Source organism: Mixophyes fleayi, chromosome 9, assembly GCF_038048845.1.
Source record: "Mixophyes fleayi isolate aMixFle1 chromosome 9, aMixFle1.hap1, whole genome shotgun sequence".
NCBI classification, from domain to species: Eukaryota; Metazoa; Chordata; class Amphibia; order Anura; family Limnodynastidae; genus Mixophyes; species Mixophyes fleayi.
Window position 1 is genome coordinate 56,108,316 of NC_134410.1, and position 12,396 is coordinate 56,120,711.

A 12,396-nucleotide genomic window follows, 5' to 3' on the forward strand; every position below is an offset into this window, starting at 1 on the left:
ACCCGCACAACCAGCCCCGCTGTCCTATGATGAGCGCAGGGCTGCAGGGCTAAAGATCCAGCTGACGGCCTTAGGGGACAACGCAACTGTAGCTGAGCGGGCACAGGTAATGGCGCCAAGAGGGAAAGGCACCAGCCATGCAGCCCAGGGGGAGGCGCCCCCTAGAAGATCAGGATTGTTATCTTTACCTTGCCCTAAATTTGAGGATTGTGTTGGGAATATTATGAGCTATTAGAGACTGTTTCCACCCCTGCCAGCCTAACGGAGTGTAGCGTGTCTGAAGGTGACTCAGCGGAATCACCTTTGTGCGTCCAAGAGACCCCCCAAAAACGTGGAGAAACCTTCAGCCGGTCCAACTGGGACCCCTTCAGGGTGAAGGACTGAGAGACTCAGGGCCTCAATTACTGTAGTAAGTCCTCATCTTATTGATCCTGCTGCAGCATTGCAGGATCACACTGCCAAGGATACTGTGGTAGATGGACTGGAGAAGGAAGTGCCTGTCGGAGTGTATCTAGATTGGGGAGATCTCCAGGAGTTGCGAGATGTTGCCGTTATGGATGACCTCCCAACTGATGTGATTTTGGGCAACGATGTTGGGGGTGAAATTGTGACCGCAATTCTGAACTCTCTTAACTGGAGCCAAGCTACTAAGCTACAGTCTTCAGGATCAGCTCAGCCAGGGGGAAAGACCACATCTGCTATTTCTTCAGGAAACAGCCAGCCCTTTGCCTCTGGAAAGACCACGTCTCCTAGCAATGCAGAGGATGTTGTCTCTTGCCAAACCTATCTTGTGGGAGTGCCCGGTAATGCTTCTGTCCCTAGCAGTATGCCAGCTCCGGCGGTGAGTATAGCTGACCACAGTGACCTCCCTTTAACTGACCCTAGTCACCCCAACATAGACCCCCCCTTGCAGCATATCCCAACTCAGATGATAGTGAGGGCCGCAGAAAAGGATTCAAGGCAGCACAGCTCTCTGATCCCTCACTGGAAGGCATGAGGCGCCAGGCTGGCAGCAGCCTTCCAGCGGTGGAGGTAGAGAGTGTGACCTGGGGTAAAGGGTTGTTGTACCGTGTAGCTAGGAAGGTAGATGGGGATAGACCAGTCTGAGGACAAGTTCAACTGGTGATACCACGGGGGTTTCGCGCGCAACTAATGTCAGTTGCCCATGAAATCCCTATGGCAGGACACCAGAGCAGAGAGCGAACACTGAAGCGCCTCACACAGAACTTTTTCTGGCCTGTAATGTCGGGCCTACTGTAAGTCCTGTAATGTGTGTCAGCGTCACGGGCACCACAGTGTTCGTGCTCCCCTCAGTTCCTTGCCAATAATTGGGGAACCTTTTCATCGAGTGGCTGTGGACATAGTAGGTCCCCTGCCTGTACCCATGTCTGACACCTACCCCTTGCCCAGTATTAACTCTTTTGTAGATGAGCTGGACAGAGTTCAGGGTTACCTAGAGGACATTTCCAGTTTCAGTAAGGGAAGATAATCTGGTTAGCACTTCTGCCTCACAGAACTGTGGTCATGAGTTCAATTCCTGACCATGACCTTATCTGTGTGGAGTTTGTATGTTCTCCCCATGTTTGCTTGGGTTTCCTCCGGGTGCTCCAGTTTCCTCCCACAATCAAAAAACATACTAGTAGGTTAATTGGCTTGTATCAAAATTGAAACTAAATTGCAACTAAAGTCCTGCAAAAGAAACAAAGTCTGTATCCGCACCGAGAGGAGGGAAGGGCTCATTTGCGACGTCAAATGCCAGAGCTGCATTCGTATGTCCAGGCTTTCACAAACGGTGAAACTTTTGCAGGAAGTCCTGCAATGACCCCCCTGGGGTAGCATTCCAGTTTGGCAATTCCCAAAGATCCAGTTACTGTGTTTTCTTGTATGATTCTTTAAGACCGAGCTTCTGACAATTAAAACAGTTATCGAAACGTCCGGTCGGACTTGCTCACGGAGAACCTCTTTGAACAGTGGGAAGTCTCACCCTAGAATAAGCGGATATGGCATCTTAGGAGCTACGGCAGCCACCACCGGAACTGTTTAGCTTTTAAGTGCAACAGGCAGAAGAGTTCTTTCATATTCCTCAATCGTTCCATGTATACAAAGGACCTTCACCTTCAGCAACTGAGTAGTTATGGTTTCTGGCAGGGCAGAACTGGAAACCAACGTAAGCTCACTCCCAGAGTCAACCAAAGACAATATTATGGCTGATAAGCGCAGTCACTCAGAACAAACAAGGACTTCTTGATGTGGGACTACTAGTACAGCTTGGCTAATATGGCCCGACTTGCACAACAGAACAGTCCGTGGGTTCCTGTAACAGTTTTGGACAGTCAAAAAAGGGCCTGGCTCCCCACATTCAAAGCACTTCGGATTAAACACCTTTATAACTGACCCTCTGTCAATATCCGTTTTACAAGGATCGGCGTTTGACGTGGCATCAGATCTGGCATGAATGCGGGTGCTTTGATCATTTGCTGTAAAGCACTAATCCTCTCTACCACTGTGGCAAGTTCTTCATAAGACTGAGTCTGACTGCAGGACCCGTCTTTGCAGACTGCGGTCTAGCCACCGCATGAAATGATCTATCAACAAAACTTCAAAAATCCAAGTAGACAAATTCCTCTCTGGCTGCATCCATTTTTTTTACATTTTGGAAAGCTCAGACAAATGTGCTCAGACTGTTTTTTCTCTATCATAGCGCCACTCGTGATAAATGAGGGGTCAGCCTGGCTCCAAATCCTCAATGCGAGCCAATATCTCAGACTTTAAGCATGCATTAACAGAGGCCCGGTCCTCATCCAGATCCATATAAGCTTGCTGAGCTTGGCCAGTTAGATATTGCACCAGCCTCTCATCTCAAACTTCAGGAGACCAAACTCTTTCAAAATATAATAGATACGCTTCTATGTCATAAGCTGGTGACATTTTTGTCAGAGCTAGACCAGGTAATATGTTTCTATCACACCTCTCCTGGGCTAACCCTTCCTGTAAGTGCCTGGTGCTTTCCTCCTGTGCCTCTGCAACTCGTAGCACCTGAGCCTGCTGCTCTTGCTGTGGAAAAGTAGTTCAGAACACAAAATTCCATACACTTTCTTGCAACCATGATGCTAGGTTAACAGATACCAACTCCCTAGTCACCTGTTAACATTTTCAGCATCAGTCACATTGCATAACGAACAACTCTGGCTTAAATATTATACACTCCTCCCCAAGCCAAAGCTTGATGGACAGGTGAAACTACCACCTGGTCTTTATAGAGAAGTTCTCTTCAGGCGCTCTGTTTGATTAGTCTCACTGCACAAAAACCCATCAGCTGCTGTTAGCTGTGGAAAAAGATACCTCTAAACCCGTTAAAAATATGCAAGTTAAATGACACTTTATACTATTATTTGTCTCACATCCAACATGTCTTGCTACTCACCACTCCTACTGGTGTCAACTTGCCACCAGACACCCGCTGACTGTAAATTCCAACTGAGCAATTGTTGAAGGAGTATCTCGCTGCCACCACTAGACCTCTTCACGGTACCTAGAACTACTTACTTTAGGGTAGCTGGTATCGCTGTTGCATCGCCTCTTTGCTGGGTTGGGTTGGCTGGTACTTCCTGACCGCTTACTATGGATCCGGACGGTTGGGTAGGGGGCAGAGCGTTGACACAGAGACACTGAGTTCAACGCAGGACAGCCAGGCAACAGATTAAATTGTAAGCTCTTATCTGTTGGTCACAGGATACAGCAATAGGCATCAGGCAGATTCTTCCAACAGTGATGTTTCTGACACACATGTTGGCAGGGAATAAACCAGCCCACTTTCCTACCTGGCACAACAAAGTCTGAGACATTACATTCAATGATTAGCATCAGGATGTTATCTGTTCTCTAAACTTGGATTTAAATGCAATTTAAACATAACGAAATTTACATCAATCTGTGATTTCCTAACTACTTGCTATTATGTTTCCTTTGACTCTAAGACACAGGATGAAAATCTAACAACCCCCCTCCTGCGCATTGAGGCTAAAAAATGAAAAGGCCTTAAGCTTTCTTCCAAGAGGATTTCCTCCAAAATGCCTGCTGCATTATAAATCAATAAAATTCTAATACAAAAATCAGTACATATGCAATGATATATAGTACATTGGTGCACTGCGCCACTAATTGAAATAAATGTATACATTAAGTTATTTATAAGTGATGCAGCCACACCGGGAATTAACTATTTCAGTACTGCGCGTGGGTAACTTACCGATGCCGCAGCACCCATATATAATACATATTTCATTTAAAATATTTAAATATTTTATTTTCTCTCCCTGGCATCTAGAGCCAGGGTTTAACCCAAACACTGCTGCGGTGCCGGGTATTACACTCAGAGTGCTGCAACACATATTTAAAACATCTTTATTTTTAATTAACACATTTAAAATCACTACTTTATACATGCCGCGCCTAACGCCAGTCATTTAACTCTTCCGGCGATGGAGTCCGTTTAAATATGGCATGCAGTGGCCAGACACTCAGGGATCTGGCCACAATAATATTATATACACACACACACACATATATATATATATATATATATATATATATATTAGTTTAAATATAGATGCTGAAGCCTACGTAACAAAAGAAAGGTGTCATCCGTTTTTTATTGTTTCTTTTATCAAAAATGTACAGTCATGGACAAAAATTTTGAGAATGACACAAGTATTGTTTTTCACAAAGTTTGCTGCTTCAGTGCTTTTAGACCTTTTTGTCAGATGTTGCTATGGTATACTGAAGTAAAATTACAAGCATTTCATAAGTGTCAAAGGCTTTTATTGACAATTACATTAAGTTTATGCAAAGAGTCAATATTTGCGGTGCTGACCCTTCTTTTTGAAGACGTCTGCAATTCGCCCTGGCATGCTGTCAATCAACTTCTGGTCCACATACTGACTGATGGCTGCCCATTCTTGCCTAATCAATGCTTGGAGTTCGTCAGAATTTGTGGGGTTTTGTTTGTCCACCTGCCTCTTGAGGATAGACCACAAGTTCTCAATGGGATTAAGGTCTGGGAAGTTTCCTGGCCATGGACTCAACATTTTGATGTTTGATCCCTGAGCCACTTAGTTATCACTTTTGCCTTATGGCAAGGTTCTCCATCATGCTGGAGAAGGCATTGTTCGTCACCAAACTGTTCTTGGATGGTTGGGAGAAGCTGCTCTGGGAGGATCTTTTGGTACCATTCTTTATTCATGGCTGTGCTCTTAGGCAAAATTGTAAGTGAGCCCACTCCCTCTTAACTGAGAAGCAAACCCACACATGAATGGTCTCAGGATGCTTTACTGTTGGCATGACACAGGACTGATGGTAGCGCTCACCTTTCCTTCTCCGGACAAGCATTTTTCCAGATCCCCTAAACAATCTGAAAGGGGATTCATCAGAGAAAATTACTTTACCCTAGTCCTCAGTAGTCCAATCCCTGTAACTTTTGAAGAATATCAGTTTGTCCCTGATGTTTTCCTGGAGAGAAGTGGCTTCTTTGCACAACAGAGTGATCTCCAGCCTTGTCCCCATCAACACTCTCACCTGTGTTAACGAGAGAATCACTGACCTGATGTCAGCTGGTCCTTTTGTGACAGGGCTGAAATGCAGTGGAAATGTTGTTAATTGTCAAAGAGGGACTTTGAAATTAACTAAAATTCATCTGATCACTCTTCATGACATTCTGGAGTATATGCAAATTGCCATCTTAAAAACTGAGGCAGCAGACTTTGTGAAAAATAATATTTGTGTCAGTCTCAAAACATTTGGCCATGACTGTATACGATTGATGTTAGCTTATTTATTTGCCTAGCTGACCTAATGAATATTACATAATGTACTGTGGTAAATCGCAAAAGATTTTCTATCTCTACAGTAGATCAGGGAGTCCAAAACTCTGGCCATTTCTAGTCTACATTATGCAATACAAGCAACCATTATCTGGCATTAAAAGACTCAGATCCAAATACACGTAACCTTTATTGCTGCTTTCATTGAATGTATGTGAGGGGCAATGTGCTGCCCTCCAGCACTCAAAGGGGCCGCATAGAAGGAGGGAGATCATTGTGCACTCCCTCCTCCACTGCGTATGTTGCGTGACCTTCCTGCACGGTGCAGAGGAGGTCATGTGACACAGAAGTCAGCTGCCCCCATTCTGATAAGTTTGGGAGCCACTACCTGGGCGGGCCACAGGTGAAAACTTAGGCCGCCTATTGCCCACTGCTGCTGTGTGTAGTGTCAATGGTAAAATGTGTAAATATCTGCCTGAAAAGTCTTTTGATACCTATGTTTGTAGTCAGCCACAATTTCCACATTTAACTGATTACATTTTAGTTCTATTAATAGACATCATGTAAATGGCTAAATGACTCTATTTATCTGTAAAACAGAACGAACACAAGTGACCCCCAAGTACCTGGCATCCTGCAACCTAAAGGATGTATATATTTATTATATGACTAATGTGTAAACCCTATGGCAACCCCCTTCATCTCCACAAAAAGCACTTCAAATATCTAAGTCTAGAACATCATTTACTTCCAGGTTTTTTAATGTTTCTAGCAGTACAAAACAACTTGTAGTTTAGATTTTAGTTTCTAGGCTTCCTCTGTTGCATATGTTTTATTTGAAACAACACATGTTGCCGACAATCACCTGAGACAGAAAATTCAATATAATATTGAAACAGAAAAGTGTTAAAAGAAATCATCCTAGTAATATTTGCAATGTCAATCATTTTAAATTAAACAAAGTCATAACTGCATTTTAATGGAAAATCTTTAACAATACATTCACATAGGTCGCTTCATTGCATCCATCAGCGTATAACATGTTTCTGGTCCCACAATTTTATTTCCAGAACATGTAACATCAACCTTAAAAGTTAAGGTATTGAAATGTATGTACAGCGTGTAAGAATTTGCTGGTTACAGAGAATCTTGGTATTTATAATGCAGAAGAAACTGGCAGCATTGGTTAGTAGTGAAAGAAGAAGTCCCAGCGTATGATCATCATCCAAATACATAGCTCCAGTGGCTGTTTTTAGTAAGATTATTCTAGAACACTGTGTAGTTTACACTACAAACAGGGATTGTAAGAATCATCTTACACACCTACTCAACCAGAGACCAAGTGTTTATTATTGTCAACAAAGGTATGTTAAGAGATTTGTATTTACTAAACAAATACAGATTCAATTAAACAATGGCACTATGTTTAAAACAACATACTTAAATTAGCATATAAGATAATACTGCACATTTATACTACCTTACAGTCATATTATTGTACTTTGGGTAAAACACATAAACAAAAAAAAAAAACACTCTGCATTTACAAGGAGTTACTTTACATTGCATAATCAACTATTACTACTATCGTGCACAAATTAAAGGGGAATAAAAAATAACATACATTAACCACTTAAAAAGTAAAACTGATGAAGAATACTGATGACGCTGGTTATGCTTGTTATAGATCATTGCATCTATTGACCAGAACATCATCGCACAGAGTACACATAAGCCGGTATATTAGTTACATAATAATATGTATTACTTACATCCTACAAGCAGACAGCGAAGGAAATTCCTGGTAATCACTAGATTCCCTTCACCGAAAGGACCTTCTGACATCACCAGGTCATGTGACCGCTGTAGTCACATGGTACACAGGGGAGGAGGCTGCTGTCAGTGTTAAAGTGTAGCTATTGAAAGTAATGGGGAATCAGGTAAATTGCAATATTTCCACTGAATTCAGATGGAAAAATTTGTATTTCCTTGTCAGACTTATTCACGTGTGAGATGCTTTTCAGGTATCAATTCCAGAAAGGAGTATTAAAAACAGGACACATTGAAGTGCATTAGCTAGTTTACATGTCAGCAAGTTGAATATTCTAACAGTGTGAATGAGTATTAACAAAGTTGCATTTCATGTCCTATGTGTGTTTAGTGCTATCACTAAATGAAAAGTATTTAGTAATGGACAGTGATCGATCCTAAATGTGCTTTGGCTTTGCTGTAGTCATTTTATCACTCCCATAGTGAATGTCAGAGTGGGTCCTGTCCCAACAATGGAGGGTGGCAAATTTACTTAACGGTTTCAGAGTGCAGTACTTTCAAAGCAATACAACCAAGACTAGGGGAAATAAAATTAGAAAATTAACAAGTGCTTTCTGAGAGCTTTAAGGGTTTTTTGCAAAACGGTCATATGTTAGTACTGCTTATTTTTCATGCTGACCAAATAGTATGCATAGTCCGTGTATAATTCTCTATAGTAATCAAACTTTTATATTTATTTATTGGACAGGTAAAGACCTTATTTGCCAACTTCCCAAAATTCGGGTCAGGCTCCCGCGAGAGCTGGCATTTCTCCCGCATCCCGGAATTCACAGAGAATCACGTAATTTGATGTGATTCTCGGTGAATTGTGCCATTTTGGAGGGCGGGAGGAAGCGGCCAATTGTGTAATTTTGGCCCTGCCCTCGTGAGGTAAATTACGGTTTTTGTGGGGGGCGGGGCCAAAATGACGAGATTGCCATGCCCCGCCCCTCCCGCCTCCAGTCACGCCCCCCCCCTAGGCAAGTATGGTAAAGACCAAAAGCAAAAAAATATGTATTATGGAAAAATGAGTGCTATGAGGTAAATTCACATTCTAAACATGTATGAATTGAGGGTTCAAATGTAAAGGGTGTTAAAGTTAGTACATGCATTGCAGTTAATGATAGGTAACATTAGATATCCACAGAAAGAATGTCTCCCATGTTTTGGATAAATATAAATTACTTTGGCAACAGCTGTGTTGGTTTGTAACAGGAAAACTTATTAGAGAAAAGAAGTAAGAAACTCTTGTACCGTTATCACTTAACGGATAATTCAATACCCTCCATTGCATTTCATTCATTTCAAGGGGATGCAGGCAGACATTGCGTAACAAAGGTTTGCCATCCACAGCCCTAACGAGCTGTCTGTGGCGACATGTTTAAGAGCCTGCAAGCATTTGCTATATAAACGCTCTAGTAGAGTATACATAGCATTAATGTCCCTGCAACTCCTGCCATCTTTAAAAGGACGGCCGCTATGAGTCCTTGTATGGCTGGTCCAGTCACTACTTCACACGTCACAACTATTTGCGTCTGCAAGATCCACATGCCTAAATAAGTAATGGTAGAGTGTCATCTTTGTATAAAGTGTTATCATTTCACTTGGTTTAAAAAATAGGTGATAAATGTGTTAAAATGAATACAAAATTGTACTGCCCTTGATGTACAGGCATTTATTGCATGACATCAGAAGCGATTTATCACCTGTGATATCAGTGAAGGTTACCATGCACACCTCTGTGATTTCTCACTGCTGCAGATTTCAGCTTTGCTGAATAATGGCCTTTGACAATTATACAACTGTGACATGCATTCATCTTACATGATAATGTGGGATGTGAAATACATGGTACCTATGACATTATTTGATTCTTAAATATGGTTGAATATTACTGTGACTGGATGGGTCTACTTTGCCATCTGGTCTTTGGGTGTGGTCCTTGGGAGAGAGACCTTACACAGTTTATCTGGGTTCCTTTCTCACCATCAGTAACCGGATTTTACAGACTACTCCTACTGATGTCACCTGCCACCAGTCATTCACCGACTGTGAATGCCAGTTGCACAATTGTTGTAGGAGCATAGTGCTGCCACCACCAGACTCCTTCACCAGGAACTGGAACTGCTTACTTTTGGGTAGCTGGTATAGCTGCTGCAGCATCTCTTTGCTGTGGGTTGGCCGGTACCAGGGCCATCTTAACAACATTATGGGCCCCCGGGCAAAGCAGTGCACCTGGGCCCCTACATGTATAGACATATATATATATATATATATATAGATATATATAGATATAGATGTATAGAGATACAGATAGATATATAGAGATAGAGATAGATAGATGTACTTGCTCAGTGACCCTTGAAGGTTTTTTTTGCAGGTTTTTTATTTTGCAGGATTATATATTCTAATTAAGAGCCCTGCATATGGGCCCCCTTGCCCGTGGGGCCCCCGGGCATCTGCCCATCGTGCCCAATGGAAAAGATGGCCCTGGCCAGTACCTACTGACCACTAGTAGGTAGAGCGTTGGAACGGAGATCCTGGGTTCATCACAGGATAGCCGGGGAATGGATTAGAGTGTAAGCTCTTATCTGTTGATCACAGGATACAACAGGTAATAGGCGTCAGATAGAATCTTGAAGCAGTGATGTTTATTGCTCAAGGGTTCTTATGAGGACCGTTACACACTAGTTAAAGGTACTAGTGGTCATCCAGAAGTGATGTCATGTAACTGTAGATAAAGTTAAAAATGATAATGTCATCCCATTCCAAAATATTTCTTTGTTATTTTAAAAAGATTTTGGAATGGTTTTGCTTTGCACTCTCTTATTTTCATGCTTTTTATATGGAGGTTTTATACTGAATGATATGGGATGAATATATGAGTGTGTATGTGTGTCCAACTGCATCTCTGCTCTCTCCACTTGGATGGCTTAGAGCTTTCTCAAGCTCAACATATCCAAAGCTAAGCTTATAGGGGGGAATTCAATTGGCCGCTGTTTTTTTTCCCCGCAGCGTTAAAAAAAAAAAAATCCCACGCAGTTTTTTAACTGCTATAGCGACCGTTTTTAGTTAACGCAGCGTTAAAATTCTTGCAATTCAATTGAAAAAGAGGTAACACTTCCCCCGCGCATTAATCATTGGTGTTTGCGAGGTTTTAGGGAAGTGAAGGGGAGTGTTTAACGTGGTCATGTATAACAAAAAAAAAGGATTGGCATACATGTGCATACATTAGATTGCATTACACAACCATTCTATTTGATAATAGCTACATTACAGTACTTTCTTTAGCATATTTTTTTATTTCACTATTTTTTACTATAGAATCATCTATACCATGTCAAAACACATTAGTACATACATATTTGTACAATTAATGATTTCTTTTATTTATTTTTTAAAATAAAATCAACTTTTTCATGTTATGCATTACTGATAAACATAGTTTAGCTTTTTTTTTCCTTTTTACATGATTTCAAATAGTTTTCTTAGGTTTTTTTTATTTTTAGCACACCCCAAAGAGGTGCGAGATAAAACAGCATATTGGCCTGTTTAACGCGCAGTGTTATAGCTTTTAACGAGGCGGGCTGTCATCCACCCTATACTTTCAATAGACCTTCTATTGGAGCGCGAGAGGACTGTAAAATGAATTAATGCGGTTTAAAAAAAATATCTTGCGGTCAATTGAATTCCCCCCATAGTCTTTCTACTGCCTGGTGTCATGTCCCCTCTTCCTGTCTCCAAAATTTGATGATGTCACTGTCTCTCCTGAACCTTAAGTTCACTCTCCACATTCAGTCCCTCTCTCAATTCTGAAACTTCTACCTTTGCAACCTTGTTAAGTCGCCCTTTCTTCTTACTGGATGTCACCAAGATCATCATTCCCCTTCATATGCAGGATCTGAGCATTAGGGTGCAAAAAAGGTCCTTTCGGTGAAAGCGAACTAGCCAGCTCAGTACAATTAGTCCAGTACCCTTTCCACGAAAAGTACTTAGCTGGATATTTCTTCTTTTATATGCAGGACCTGACCACGGGGTCAAAAAGCCCTTTTGGATAATGGGAAATAGCCTGATTGTAGTGAGCTGGCTAGTTCCCCTTCGCCAAAAGGACCAGGGGCCTGATTCATTAAGGATCTTAAATGAAGAGCATCCTTATTTCAGTCTCCTGGACAAAACCATGGTACAATGCAAGGGGTGCAAATTAGTTTTCTGTTTTGCACATAAGTTAAATACTGACTGTTTTTTCAGACTGAAATAAGGATCCTCTTCATTTAAGAACCTTAATGAATCAGGCCCTAGGTCCTTACGGCGAAGGGGAACTAGTCACTACTGAAATTATTCCTTATTTTGGAGAAACGCTATTTGTGTTCTTTTATATGGAAATACAAACAATTTCTTGCAGATGGATTTTCTGCTATAGAGATGTAAACTGTATATAGCACTGCCATCTGGTGTCTGTACACAAGAAAACCTTGTTCTTGTTAGGACACAGAGGGAAATTCATGTTGGCATAATTTTTTTACAGCTATAAATGTCTGATTATACTTATAATAATATTTATATGTTAGCTGTAGTTTAGTTTTCTTTTAAACAGTGCATTCAAGTTTCATGTGAAAAATAACAGTTGTGGAAGAGGTGAATTTCTGTTATGGAAAGTGCTGGCTAATTACACAAATGATTACCATTAAATCCTGACTGAAAGTTTTTAATGCTGGGTTGTCAGTCGACGTCATCATTAGGCAGTTGGTTGGGAGCATCAAACACAAAA

General features: G+C 41.4%; 1 protein-coding gene across 2 annotated transcripts in view; it reads right to left on the reverse strand.

Moving 5' to 3' along the window:
• The window catches only part of XIAP (X-linked inhibitor of apoptosis), a 32,399-nt gene extending 24,703 nt beyond the window's left edge, over positions 1 to 7,696 (reverse strand). For both annotated transcript variants that reach the window (XM_075184372.1, XM_075184370.1), the window contains exon 1: positions 7,592 to 7,696. In XM_075184372.1, coding sequence (XP_075040473.1) covers positions 7,592 to 7,664 — 73 coding nt within the window. In that variant the 5' untranslated portion in view covers positions 7,665 to 7,696. The remainder of the gene's footprint in view (positions 1 to 7,591) is intronic.
• Positions 7,697 to 12,396: the final 4,700 nt, after the last annotated feature.